Here is a 14,265-nt window from a genome sequence, read left to right as displayed (position 1 = left end):
ACTTCAAAGACGTTCTTGTCTAGCTTCGCCGCGTAGAGTCGTCGAAGCCGAAGTAGCTTTATACCCTTTTCGAGATACCCAGGCTTCTCTTACACATTAGAGACGTGGACTCAACTTCACAACGGCGTTTTGGGGCGAAGAACTGGGGATGATGGTGAGGATACCATGTGATGATCGCGTTAAGACATGATCATGAAATCGATGGCGTGATGGCCGTGATGAATTAGGTGATGGTGGTCTAGCTTGTTTGTAGAACGAATGTGTACAATGCCATTCACATGTTAGTTTGACGTGTATTGCGTGTTTGCTTGAGGTACTGTTCCATTTCACGCATTCAGTATGCGAATTTGTATGACAATATCGTGGCACTAGCGAGTGGAGGTAAAGGTAGACATGTTCTCTGGATCTTTAATCCAAGCGGGTGACATTTGAGAGTGAGAGATATCAACCCATCACAGACACCTCTCTCCAGGCAGACGCGCCCCAAAGCAGACGAGGCAGACGAGCAAACGTGGTGCGTGCTCTTTTTGGTTAAGCGCAGGCATGTGCGAGGCTGAGGCAGCCCAGGCGGAAGCTTCGAGTAAGAGCATTCTCAAATGCAGGTGTACTACAGCTCGGTCAAACAGACACACGACCTCACGATACAGATACACCGAGTTCCACGGCTCACCTGCCGTGAAAGAATCCTTTCAACAAAATCGCTAATGCCTGCTCGCTCCACCACCGTCTCCGCATCATGCACGACACGCAAAGCTGACCCACATCTCTCGTTCCGCTTTTCGGTCCCAGTCTTGAATAGACAACCATCGAGAAGCATCGAGATTTTGCAGATCAAGCTACTTTACGCTGCGTCATACCGGGTAAAGTCTCCTTGAATTGGGCGATGTGATGTCATAGGCATCCGAGATCGTCGAACAGCGCTTGTACAGAGCGCTTCCGGAACCAGTGATAGAATATTACGAGAAGTTATGTCTCCGTGTTATTTGATAGGAGCGATTTCTCAAACTCAATAGATAAAGGTTGTTATACCCGTAGCCCACGCGGCGTCAGGGCCAAAGCCAAGTTTAAGTGCCCGAAAGCCAAGTTTTTGAAGGTTGGCAAACGACCCAAGATAGAGGATCGCATGATTAGGGATATGCAAGGCTGCTGATAGGGCAGTTGCGCTCGTCTGATGTGGCTGGTGATTCACCATGACGAGTTCCAGAATCGTATCCCGCTGCTTCCTATGTGAAGTCAGAGGTCCTACTTAAAGAACTTGATGACCCCGTGGCGCCATCATTACACGCTTCAACTCACGCTACAGTAATCACTACACCACTTAGCCACATTAGACTTACGTTGCGATCCGGATAATCCGTCTTGTAAGACTCAGACCCTGGATCGTACGAATCTCCTGCTTATACTCGTCATTCAGACCTTTTAGCTTTCCACACACTTCACACGCATAAGACAAGATGAACTCCATTCCAGGAAATGCCTCGCAAGAACCAACCAGCAACGATACATCGACGACGGGTGTTCAGCAGAACCAAGCACAGCGGGAAGACTACCTCGACAAGGGTCTCGACGCCGCTGAAAAGAAGTTCGGGGGCGCCGCGGGTCAAGATACTGAGAAGAATCGGGGCGTTAACGAGAAGATTGTATGCTTCAATCTTAGCAACTTCCAAGCTGTATAAGGTTCAAGCACTAACATTTCTGCAGACCGATGGCGCTCGTAACATGTTCGAAAAAGCAACCGGCAAGGACGTCCCCGACAAGTTCTCCAACTAAGGAGCATTTGACGTTCAAAGAAAGGATGCACAAGTTGGATGAAAAGTGGAACAAGTGTCGACCTTACCTTGAGAGGATCAATGGGGTGGCTGTTCCGCTAAGGCAGAGTTTCGATGAGCAGGACGCCGGCCATCGAGAATTCCAGCAACAGGGAGTGCAACGACAACCGGTTGGGACGGCCCATTGATGAACATTTGAATATGTATTTACGACCCGTAATGAAGCTTGACGATTTCTCACTTGACGTTTGATCTTTCACATGCATCAGAGTGTGATGACACCCATGACGTCATGTCACACCGCCTACACGCAGCCGTTCGCTCTTTCTGCGCGGCATCACATCCTTTGCTCTATTCACCCATACTACAGTGTCACGTTCGCGCGTTTGATTTTTCGTAAGCTGCATATTCCCAATAAACCAAGCTTCAGCGGCCCGAAAAGCCAAGTCCTCTGCACGATTGAGCTAAGACGCAGACGATGCACTATACGTAGTCCTGCAACCATTTCTGGTATGCATCCGGCTTATCATGGCAACAGCGCAAGTGAGCGTACGTGAGACAATTGTCAAGGTGAGCTGACAGACAGCGAACGAGACGTCATGAGAGGCGCAGTCCTACCACGCGCTCAAATCTCCGCGGTCTAGACGCTCTATCATCTACCATGAAAAGTGGCTGTGCGATGTTCGTGACTAGCCTGAGCGTTCAATTGGCCCAGATTCCAAATCGATAAGGAAAAAGAATAAGTGATGGCTACTTAAGGTTTCACAGAACAAGGGTCCAGATGAGGGAAGCGTTGGCAAGCGCATAAAGAGCTTGCCTCTAACTCACGGCCCTTTTCGCAAGCTTGCAAGTTGACTCACTTCATTGTTTACATACCGTCTTCATCCACACAAAGTACTCATCCGCGCGACAATCAACATCCACTATCACCACTACACACACTTCATAAATTTCCCAAAACAAAGCCAATATGAACAACCCAAACCAAGGCGGTGCCGCGGGAGGTGATGACTACCTCGACAAGGCCTTCAACGCAGGCGCCAAGAAGTTCGGCGGCGCACAAGGTCAGAAGATTGCTGCGAACCGTGGCATGAGCGAGAAGATTGTATGTACCCTTACACTCCCCCATTTGGCCATTTCGACTGCGCCAGTTGTGTTGAGAGGGAGCTAATGAAATAAACAGACCGACGGCATGCGCAAGGCCTATGAGAAGGTCACTGGCAAGAAGGTTAATCCCAAGTACTCCAACTAAGGTGGACTGTTATTTGCTCGGGTCCTCTGAAGTGCGGGGAACGAGGAGGCGATAAGAGACTTGGTTGTCTGGTCGGGTCAGCACGGCGCTGAGTAATAATGCAGCATGCGAGGGTAGTGTGCAGTCGGATGTGGGAAGGGCAGCCAACAGAGAAGATGGACATGATACCCCAGGAATGGAACTAAAGGTTAATTTCACATACTAGTATGCGTTACCAAGTGAGACAAGGCTATGCTATTGGCCAGGCACATGTATGTTGCGCTCTAACATCGGACGCATCCATCACCGTTCATACTCAACACCACAGATGCCTTTGTGACAGACTGGAATTCAACTATTGGATGATGACTGATCCGCGGAACCCTTCCGGGAATCCCACCGCCTCAAAAGCATCAACTGGAAACCCACAACTCTAACCAGCCAGCTCAACCCTCCTTCTCAGCAATGCCCGCGCCTCCGTCTCACTCAGAAGCTCCAATCCCAAGTCCTCGAGCACATCCCTCGCAGATTGGTTATCCGCAAAAAGACGCCTCTCCACCTCCCACAGCCCCAGTTCCCCTACATCAACCCCAGACGCGGTGCCGCGGGCGGTATTTGCTTTTTGCGGAGCATCATGCACCTCGTCACCGTCTTCTGCGTCCCAAGCCCCAGTATCCCAGTCCTCGTCTTCCTCGCCACCATCGTCATCCCGACCTTTTGCAGTATCAACCTGCGAGGCTGAATTACCTTTTACAGGTAACCCAACGATTTTGACGCCTTCAAGGCATTTTGCTAGACCCGCTTCTGCAACTCCTGTACCTACGTGCTTGTCTACGACGCGGCACACAGCGGCCAGATCAGCATGGAGCTGGGCAGCACCTTGCGTGGAGAATCGATATCGACTAAGCACATTCTCCCAGAGCGTGGTCGAAATGGTAGTCAATACGGCCCGAGTAATGCGACGCAGCGGCGCAGATGCTAGGGCGCGCGAGAGGAACGCTAGCGTGCTACGTAGGTAACTAAGTAATGGGTCGATTTCTGCAGTCGGGGAGAGTTCCGTGGCGTTCGAGGCTGAAGCGGAAGCGCCGCTAAGAGTTGCCCAAGGGTTGCTGTTTAAGAGAAAAAAGCAAAGTCAGTACGTAGGTTTAGGCATGTGGAGTTCTGGACCAACGGTGCAAGGGTCCAAAAAGGGAAACGTACATGTGCCGATACGGACGCAGCGCCTCACGGACGTTACTGTTTAGTGTGTCGATGATAATCTTCTCACTACGTTCACGGAGGCGCGCGTACCACGATGCCGTTTCGTCAAAGAGTGAGCCGCCATCGACATCGTCGCTTTCAACGTTTTTAGACGTGCGTTCTGCCACATCGGCAACGCTCATGGTACCAATATTGCTAGTCTGGCCACGAGCACGATCTTGTAGACCTTCCCAGATATCGAGGAAGAACTGCGGAACAAGGAGTTAGCTAGTGTTCGTGTCGTACGAGGATCATGCGAGTGAGAGCCTACCACATCGTCACTCCAGTCACGCATTGCCCGTTCGAGGTAGTCAGCACTACCATACGTCTTGCAGAGGCGCTCCAGTCCCTCGACGCCAAGCAGCTTCTCCTGCTCCTCCTTGGTCACACCGCCCATAGCGCGACCCAGTGACGTGGTCATGGATAGGTAGGCTTCCAGATTGCTCTGCAGCCTTTCATGGAGTTTGTCGAAAATGGCAATCTGAATGTCTATCAGGAAAGTGAGCTTCTGGCTGAAGGATGTCAAGGGTCTGTATCGATCTGCAATGCATTTTGGATTAGCGATAGATCTGGAAAGGAGGGGTAGGCGAGGACATGCCCGTTATGGTTTCAAGCAGGTCGTTGACGCGGATCGCTCCCTTGGTGGGCTTGGTGGCTTTGGGATCGACGCTCTCGTAGTCGAGATCACCAAAGTCTGGAGCCTCGACAATGTTCTGATAGCGAGACAGTGCGACTGCCGGATGTTAGCGATCCGAGATATGTAGCTCGGGCGGCAGGTCAACGTACAGTCCTTTTCCACCTGCAGCCACCGGCCAAACCAGTCGCCCTGAACAAGGAATTCCCATGACAGGCCCTTCCATCCGTCAACGCCATAGCCGCCGTCATATCCCCAAGTGTCTCTGATAGTCGTGTCAAAGCTCATTATCTCGTGCATGAGGTGGCTCAGCAGCTGGGGCTGGCCTGCGACCTTGGGCAGTAGCGAGCCAATCTTGGAGCGCAACATGGGCAGTAGAGCGGTTATGAAGGCGGACATGGCGTCGATGTAGACGGGGTTAAGCGCGAGATTTGTGCCCCGGAAGTGACGAAGTAGGACAGGTTGCACATGGTCACTAACGAATGCGCTGTAGTCGTTCAAAAGCGTGGTAATGTGAGAGAGAAAGTACTCTGGCCTATCGATGCGATTGGTGGGCTTGTCACCGTCGAAGTGATAGCGGAAGCGCATCTCGAGCGGTTGCACGAGCACCTCAATTGGGAAGAGGACGGGCGGGAGTTTGACCTTGTCGCCCGGCCCGCTGGCATAGCTCATGCCTTGCAGCTCGGGAAGCTGCAGGTCGAGCAGCTTCACGATGGCGGTCTCCCATTCCTCCTGCAGCTGGCTGGGGATAGTCGCCTTGGGCGTGGGCCAGTGTATCTTCTTGAGCGTGCGGTCGAGGTCGGCGGAGAAGGCGTCGAGGATCTTGGTGCGCAGGGCGTGGGTGATGGTGTTGACGTGGTGCAGCAGCTGGGGAGCAGCGCCCTCTGCGTCGTCTTGCAGGTTGACGAGGCGGGTGTGCAGTGCGCGCAGCTGCTTGTAGGGCGCGAGGGCGGCTTCGTTGGACGTCTGGAGCTGCGCTTGGGCTTGTTTGCTGCGAGTGATGAGCGGACGAGGCTGTCGCAGACACGGGGGGATGTCCTACCTGAGGTCGTCGACCTGGGTCAGCAGTTGGACGTAGCCGTGGGCGACATCCAGGCGGTGCAGCGTGTCGAGGACGTGTTGGAAGCGGGGCACGGCATCGTCACTCGTCTCCGAGGCGGTGATGACCATCAGGCGGCGGTCAATGTCGGCTTGCTCCTGCCTGAAGTGGTCGGCGCGCCGGGTGAGGTCGCCATGGTGCGAGTGCGACGCCTCCTTGGCCGTGTGTAGGTCGCGCTGAGCGTCGTCGAGCTGCTGGCGGAGCAGGCCATGCTGGGTGGTGATGTTGGCCAATAGGGCGTCGAGCTCGCCGAGATCCCCTGCGTTCTGGAGCTTGTCGTCGAGGAAGTCGGCGACGCGAGTCTGCTGGTTGTCGTCCATCTCGTACGATGTGTGAAATGCGTGGGCGCTGGCCTGCGCCTAGGCACGTCGCTACGCAGCTGTGGCGACGTCGGTAGGAGGGTTTGGGTGGTTCGTGCGGCCTCTCCCACGATTTTGTGGCGTCCCCGATCGATCATCCCAGCGATTCCCAGATCCCAAGAGATCCAACCGTGCGTCAGGCCACTATTGGAGAACATCCTTAATGCCAGTACTGCCGTGTCCTACGCCCCCGTAGACCTCTGTACCGCTGTCTCAAAACGCTCCGGCGGTCCTGTTCCGCGCAAGTCTATTTACTGCCCGTCCTGCCCTGCACCGCAGCGAGAGCACCGCAGACCTTGCTCCCCGCCGAATAGCCGACAGCTGCGAACTTTTTTTGTGTTGCGCCGCTGCCGTCATCGCCAGCCGCCATGCCCAAGGAACACAAGAAACGCGGCCGCCGCGAGGAGCAGAAGAAGCGCAAGAGGGACGTCGACGACGATGCGAGCGCAAAGCGGTTCAAAAAAGAAGACATCGACCAGCTCGAAGCTGAAAACCCTGCGCAACATGTCGCCGAACAAGACGTCGCCCGCCCGGATGCGACGCCCTTCTATGGAATGCTCGACGAGCAGGAGCAGGAATATTTCAAGAAGGCTGACGAGATGCTCGAGCTGAACCAATTCGAGACCTCGGAAGACCGCGACATTTTCCTCGCCAGCGTCTGGAGGGAGGCCGACGGAAAGGAACTGAAGATGGCGAACAGCCAGACGTCGCGCCTGCTCGAGCGCCTCATTCTTCTCTCCTCGCCAGACCAGCTCAAGGGCCTGTTCCAGAAGTTCAGTGGCCAGTATGTGCGCCGTCGCTCTTTCCGCATTCAACATGCTAACACATCGCAGCTTCCTCAACCTCGTCCAGAACCGATTTGCCTCCCACTGCTGCGAAGCCCTCTTTATACAAGCTGCGCCTGTCGTCACCCAGGAGACTGCCACCAAACCCGAGAAACCTCAAACGCCGCCGTCTTCTGACCCCGATCAAGTCCTCGTTTCCATGGAGAATCTGTTCCTATACACGCTGGGCGAGCTGGAAGGTTACATGGGCTTCCTGATGACGGACAAATATGCGTCGCATGTACTGCGCGTGCTGTTAGTCATCTTGTCGGGCGCTCCGCTAGAAAAACAGAACAAATCGGCCATGCAGAGCAAGAAGAAGGAAAAGGTCACCGTCTCAGGCGCAGAGAAAGAGCAGGAACGTTTGTTGGAAGAGAGAGCCGTCCCTGAAAACTTCTCGGAAGCTTTGGAGAAGGTCATTACCGAGAGTGTCTCCGGTATCGAGTCGCATTACCTCCGCACTCTTACCACACACCCACTCGGTAGTCCCACCCTACAACTGTTGCTCAAGCTGGAACTTTCCCACTTTGGCAAGTCGCGGGCCAAGGATGAAAAGTCCATCATCCACCGACTCCTGCCCGACAATCCTATCGCCGAGGGAACGGAAAGTGCCATCTTGATCAATGGGCTCGTGTACGACACTATCGGTTCCCGACTACTGGAAGTCATCATCGAGAATGCGCCCGGAAAGGTCTTCAAGGCCATCTACGGAGAATTCTTCAAGGAGCGAATGGGTACGCTAGCACGCAATGAGATTGCGGCCTACGTGGTTGGGAAGATCTTGGAACGACTTGGAAAGGACGACCTAGAAGAGGCTATGCGCCAGATCGTGGATCAAATTCCCAGTCTGGTAGAACGCGGTCGGACAGGAGTCATCAAGACCCTCATCGAGCGATGCGTGGCTCGAGAGATTGACTGCTCGCCTATCAAAGCCCAGCTCGAGACTGCATATGCTGGCTCCAATGGCTTTGAAGTCACACGTATTCTCAAGCTCAGTGAGGAGGATGGCAAGCCCCGTGCTAAACACGAGCATTCGCCGGAAAAGGTACACGGTTCGCTGTTGGCACAAACCATGATGACGGTGGATGGACCTCTTGGCCAGCTTGTTTTTGATTCTCTCGCCAATCTTTCTCCTGAACTCGCCGTTCAGCTTGCCCGGGACTCTACAGCATCGCGGACGCTGCAAGCAGCTTTGATGTCCAAGAATGCGTCCGTCATCTTCCGACGAAAAATGATACAACAGTTCTATGGAAAGATTGGTGAGCTTGCACTCGACCCTGCCGCGTCTCACGTCATCGACGCCATATGGCACGGTACAGCTGGCCTTGCCTTTATCCGCGAGCGCATTGCTGAAGAGCTAGCCGAGAATGAGAACTCGCTACGCGAATCCTTCGTAGGTCGCGCAGTCTGGCGAAACTGGCGCATGGATCTATACAAACGCAAACGCGGGGACTGGGTCACACAATCGCGTTACACAGCCGGTAACGATGGTTTCCAAAGCTTCCCAGAATCAAATGGCGATGCGACACCACCACAAAACCATCGACAGGGAAGACACTTGACCGCCATCGAATTGGCACGGCAAAAGCACGCAGCTGCCAAGGCCGCGCAAGCGAAGGATGGCAAGAAGCCGAAGAAGGGGAGCCAAGCAACAAGCAGCAGCGGAAGCAGCAAGGCAAAGAGTCTTGCGGCGCAATAACAGTCTCATCAAGTTTCCGTACAAGGATTTTCTATGTTTAGCACGGTTCCTGAACATATGGGCATGTAAAAACGGCGTTTTTCAAGCAGGGTGGGTCCTGAGTACGCATTTTTCTGATTCGACGACTCTAGATACCTTTTAGTGGCTTATTTGCATGAGAACCTTTTCGCGTTAGGAATGTGGGCTTATACCCCGAGTAGACACAATCGATGACTCCATGTTCGTCATTATTCCAAGTCGGCGATAACGCCGATCTCTTTAGCAATCCTCGTAGACTGTGACTTCTTCTACAGTCGTCTTACATCTAAATACCGACACAACTCACTACTTTGACACAACCCACGTCCTTGACAAAACTCGTGCACCTTCCCGTAACCCGTGCAAACTTACCTCGACATGTCTCACACACAGCAAGAAAAACCACTCAATCGCGCTGATGAAGTCAAAGACGTACGTACCTCGGAAGTGCATTCCGACAATATTCCGAAATCACCTGAAGTCACATGGCTCATCATCACATTATCACATACCAATCAAAGTTCAAGGTCAGCTATAGAGATACCTGCTAATGACACGAACAGCTTCTCGACGCCGTGCAAGAGCTGATAATACCCTTTATTCGCTCCGCAGATGATGACGCAGCGACAAAACACACAGGCCATGGACTGAAGATCGAAGGTGGCGGGCCTAGAACCGCGTTAGTGGAGCATCACCCACCTAAGAAGCTCGAGTCCATCCTCAAGGAAGAGCTGGAAATCAAGGATGAAAGAGCTGGTAAAGACGGGCTGGTGAAGCTCGTGGGAAGTGTTTTGAAGTACTCCGTAAACACATGGGATCAAGGATTCCTGGATAAGCTGTACGCAAGTACAAATGCTGTGGGAGTAGTCAGCGAGCTGTTATTGGCGGTATTGAACACCAACGTACGTTTTGCGCTCTAGATTCCATGAAGGCGGCACGACTAACAATCATCAGTCACACGTATACCAAGTCTCACCTGTTCTAACACTTGTTGAAAAACGCACTACAAAGTATCTAGCCTCACTATTTGGCCTTCCCTCCTCTACTTCAGGAGGCATCTCCCAACCAGGCGGCAGTGCATCAAACAGCGCTGCCATAGTGATTGCCCGCAACAACCTTTACCCCGAGACCAAAACTGACGGCAATGGATCCCACAAATTCACCATGTTCACATCAGCCCACGGTCACTATTCGGTCGAGAAAGCAGCCAACCTCTTCGGTCTCGGTTCCAAGAACGTGATTTCTGTCCCTGTTGACGATCGAGGCTGTATCATTCCCTCCGAGTTCGAACGCTGTGTGAAAGAAAGCAAAGACCGAGGCGAAACACCCTTTTTCCTAAACGCAACAGCCGGAACCACCGTCCTTGGCTCCTTCGACCCCTTCACCGCTCTCAACAAGATATGCAAAGAGCAAAACCTCTGGTTCCATATAGATGGCAGCTGGGGAGGAAGCGTGGTTTTCAACGCCCAATACCGCGAATCACGCCTCAAGGGCGCTGAACTCGCCGACAGTATAACCATCAACCCGCACAAAATGCTCGGCGTGCCCATGACATGTTCATTCCTTCTCGGTCGCGACATGAACACCTTCTACCGCGCACTTACGCTACCCGCTGGCTATCTCTTCCACAACGCACCTGGTACCGACGCAGCGGACATCTACGATCTTGCTGATCTAACACCTCAATGCGGTCGTCGCGCCGACTCGCTCAAGATGTTCCTGGCCCTTCAATACTACGGTGCGCAGCACTTCAGCGACTTGGTAGCCCGTGGGTACCAGAACGGAGAGTATCTTTTGAGCAAACTGAAGGAGAGCGGCAACTTCAAGACGATCAGTCCGGAGCCGCTACCGTGTCAGCAGGTGTGCTTTTACTATGCCAAAGGAGGAAACCTGGGGGATGAGGCGGACGCCAATAGTAAGGCAACGACTGAGATTGCCAACAGACTTATCAGTAGAGGGTTCATGATTGACTTTGCCCCCGGGGAGAAGGGCAAGTTCTTCAGAGTCGTGGTTAATGGGGGGTTGATCAAGGGGACGCTAGATGGGCTCGTCAAGGCACTTGAAGAGACGGCGACAGATTTGGGGTATTAGATAGGTTGATATGACAATGGAAATTATGGAAGCCAGCAGAAGGCAGAAGAACAAAGATACCACATCTGGAGTCTATATGCTCCACGCGTGAAGCATTACGTATCACGTCGTCGAAAGTCATAAATGGCAGCATTGTACAGGTAGCACACACACAAGTCTGGTAAAATACTTGATCTGGAAGCATTCATTCATTTGATATCATGTTATCTATGTTACATGACGCATGTTTTTCGTATCCATACCTGTAGGATGTTAACATCAGAAATGATCTTCCACGCACACTTGTGTAGCACTAGGCTGCAGGTACATCGGCAAGAAAGATGGCAAAAGTGATGAGCGCGCAAACTTGCTTGTTGGAAGATGCATGTCGCAAGATGCAATCCGCGATATCCTTCCAACAATGTGTGGTAGCTCCATTCAGCACGGCTAATCGATCACACCCCAATAACGCTCAGAGTTGAAGGTTGATGCAGAGTCTGCCTTCCAGCCCGAGTCGAAGGCGCTGAAAAGGAACATGTCGCTGTTGAAATTGGAGCGGATCGATTCAAGAGCGATACGCTGGTTGTCGGGTGAGGGGATGGCCGCACCATTGGCATTACCTTCGCGAGGCCAACCAGACTCAGTAACGACAACACGCTTGTTATCGCAGGCGGATTTCACACGCTCAACTTGGCTCTTGACAAACGTACCGGCATCCTGAGCCTTTGTATTCCTGTCGAAGAAGGCGTGAATGTTGACCATGACCACATCTGCAGCTCCACAGATAGCAGGATTGTCCATCATAGCAGGTGCAGTCTCGACTGCGCCCACAAGTCCGTTGTAACCGAAGCTTTGTAGCTGAGTGCGAGCACGACCAATGGCGTCAACGACTTGCGAGGATGTCATTCTGTGCTCATTGACGCGCTCGTTCTCGACTGCGAAGAGTTGGAGAACATCCCAATTTCCGCCAGCATACTGATCGATAGCGCTCTTGTAGGTCTGAATGACCTGGTCGAGGTCTTCGCCGCCACCGCTGGTATCCAGAAATGCGCCGCCCATGAGCTTTTGACCGTTTTTGATGGCGTTCTGAATTGCAAGCGGAATCTGGTTGCAGTCCATACCGTATATCCGGATCACTTTGTAGTCCTTCATCTTACTGAATTCACTAGCGAGTTGATCCGCACTCTTGCAATTGGCGGACCCAGTGTAGGCATCCCAAGTTATGCCTAGAGGCAGGGTACCGGCAGCGGCCTTGTCGACAGGAACATTATCAGCTGGAGCTGATGGCTGAGGTACGGGCTCAGGCTCTTTTGTGGAGGCAGGCACTGCAGATGATACTTCGGAAGTGGTAGAAGGGGGCGCCTGTGTCGTAGTCGCATCCTGGGCACCGACAGCAGTAGGTTCCACTGAAGGTAAAACGAGTGTAGACGATGGCCATTCGAACGAGGTAAGTGAGGGAGCTGGACCTGAACTCGAAAGCACTGCCTCGGCTGTAGATGTGGCTACAGTTACGGAGGGAGAACTGGTGAGTACCGTCGAAGTTGTGGTCCAATAAGGCGCGCCCGCCTCGTCGACGTAGACAATAGCTTCAGCGATCGTCTCGGTGACATATACCATCTCGGTGACGAGCTTACGTTTGTGGTCTATAGCTTGTTACGAAAAGGATACGCTTCTAATCGCTCTTGCAACTTACTGAGAGGACGTCCGCTCGCAGAGCTCACAAGAAGACTGGCAGCTGCCAGAGCGCTCGCTAAAACGATGGACTTCATGGCGATGATGAAGCGAGTGTTATAGAATGTCTGAGCTGTATATACAACGTAAAAGTGCTGTTTGTGGGAATGTTGTGGAGTGTTTGGGTGAGATTTGGTGAGTGAAGCGCAGCGCAGGTATAGCTATGAGAAATGAGCGACTGACTGCCTGCAGTTGAAGGAATGAAGAGGGTCGATTGTGAGAAGCCACGAGCCAAAGGCAACGGTAGAGACTGTATCCGGCGTGAAAGAGGAAGCGCAGCAGGTGATGTTGACGACTATGCGCTGTATCGGTACTCGTACCTGCCTACGCTAGCGTCTTTCGGGCTGCACCAGCGCCATTTGGGCAATGACGACAAACAGCGAAGAAGATCTTTCTGCAGGGACCAGATATTATGGTCGCGACTGCCTTTAATGAGGAGATGCGGGGTGAAACGCGGACTGGACTTGGAGTAAGGAACATGGGATGAAACATCAAACTGCCTCAGGCGCAGAACTACAAACATCTCAACGAGTAGGACCAAGTGGAGAAGGAAACAATTTAGGTCAGAACAGGCAGCATAATTCAGAGCTTGTCTGGCGAGCACGTAGCTTCTCAGGACTAGGATGCTGAAAAAATGTAGTTGCGTATCGAATTAAGTCATGAAGAAGCGAAGCCAACACGCCCATACATGAATATTAATGGAAATGTGAATGGATTAAAAATAAAGGACAGAGACATGAAGACAGAAAACGATCGAGATTCGCCAAGCCAGGCCACCTGGTTGTACGTTTGCATGTCTGTTTGTACACACATACAGCTTCGAGAGCATGCCATCGTGCTGTGGCGGACGTAAAATGTTTGCTGTAAGCAAAATGTCTGTTGGTATTGCCATTTGCGGTGAATGCTCCAATCAATCTTTTGTCAAGTGAGACGTTGGCGTGTGGTACTAGTCTCTCGTCCGTGAAGAACAAGAAGACAGTAAGTCCATTGATTGTGTGGGTTGTTGCTGAAAAGTGAAAACAGAATGAAATCGGTCCGAAGAGATAATAGGGGATACAGTACAGAGGGAATGATGTGTTGTGGAATGCATCGCGACTTGAATGAAGACTACTGAAGGCGAGAATCTAAGAGTGATGCTGTCAGATACTCAGACTGAATCGAGATGTCTGTCGTTTGTACGCGCGCTCACAAGTCGTGACTGGACAACAGCATTCTGAAGATTTTTGAGCTTGCAGGTGGAAGATGCAGTCCCAAGGAAAAAGAACAAAAGATCAAAGAGCTAGACCAGATGATGTTACGCACTTGAAACCAGTTGGAGACGACGCCTGGCATGACTGCATCACTCACAGGTAAAGTGAGGATTTCTGGATGCGCATCGATGAACCACGCATACGTTGCGAACAAATGACTGTGTCGTTCTCTTGTTAGATGATCTATAAACGTCGTCGGTGGGCACTGAAATGTGGACAAGTAGGCCTGCAGCCTAGAACGACCCTGATAACGGGGCACGTGTGCCGCCACAAAGCTGTCAACCCTCCTAGAAATCAAGCGCGGGGCATACACCATCTCCCCTCCTCCACCCCTTTCCGTGC

General features: G+C 52.4%; 5 protein-coding genes across 5 annotated transcripts; 3 read left to right on the top strand and 2 right to left on the bottom strand.

Annotated features, from left to right (window-relative positions):
• Positions 1–1,454: 1,454 nt before the first annotated feature.
• On the top strand, positions 1,455–1,770 carry J4E82_002206 (uncharacterized protein; the record flags this gene model as incomplete). The annotated part of the gene is made up of 2 exons (XM_051728508.1): positions 1,455–1,640; positions 1,702–1,770. The coding sequence occupies 2 exons, from the start codon at positions 1,455–1,457 to the stop codon at positions 1,768–1,770; spliced, it is 255 nt and encodes an 84-aa protein (XP_051591921.1).
• A 969-nt stretch (positions 1,771–2,739) lies between these two features.
• J4E82_002205 (uncharacterized protein) lies at positions 2,740–3,021 on the top strand (the record flags this gene model as incomplete). Its single annotated transcript, XM_051728507.1, has 2 exons — positions 2,740–2,874; positions 2,953–3,021. The coding sequence occupies 2 exons, from the start codon at positions 2,740–2,742 to the stop codon at positions 3,019–3,021; spliced, it is 204 nt and encodes a 67-aa protein (XP_051591920.1).
• A 412-nt stretch (positions 3,022–3,433) lies between these two features.
• On the bottom strand, positions 3,434–6,292 carry J4E82_002204 (uncharacterized protein; the record flags this gene model as incomplete). The annotated part of the gene is made up of 6 exons (XM_051728506.1): positions 3,434–4,109; positions 4,201–4,448; positions 4,511–4,779; positions 4,838–4,972; positions 5,026–5,864; positions 5,916–6,292. 6 exons carry the CDS (start codon positions 6,290–6,292, stop codon positions 3,434–3,436), a joined length of 2,544 nt encoding a protein of 847 aa, XP_051591919.1.
• A 407-nt stretch (positions 6,293–6,699) lies between these two features.
• NOP9 (Nucleolar protein 9) lies at positions 6,700–8,854 on the top strand (the record flags this gene model as incomplete). The annotated part of the gene is made up of 2 exons (XM_051728505.1): positions 6,700–7,115; positions 7,165–8,854. The coding sequence occupies 2 exons, from the start codon at positions 6,700–6,702 to the stop codon at positions 8,852–8,854; spliced, it is 2,106 nt and encodes a 701-aa protein (XP_051591918.1).
• Positions 8,855–11,389: 2,535 nt separating this feature from the next.
• On the bottom strand, positions 11,390–12,711 carry J4E82_002202 (uncharacterized protein; the record flags this gene model as incomplete). The annotated part of the gene is made up of 2 exons (XM_051728504.1): positions 11,390–12,585; positions 12,636–12,711. 2 exons carry the CDS (start codon positions 12,709–12,711, stop codon positions 11,390–11,392), a joined length of 1,272 nt encoding a protein of 423 aa, XP_051591917.1.
• Positions 12,712–14,265: the final 1,554 nt, after the last annotated feature.

Source organism: Alternaria postmessia (assembly GCF_024291825.1).
Source record: "Alternaria postmessia strain BMP 2775 chromosome Unknown scaffold_8, whole genome shotgun sequence".
Lineage (NCBI taxonomy): Eukaryota > Fungi > Ascomycota > Dothideomycetes > Pleosporales > Pleosporaceae > Alternaria > Alternaria postmessia.
The sequence above is the reverse complement of the archived record's forward strand: the minus strand, read 5'-3'. Positions and strand labels throughout refer to the sequence as shown.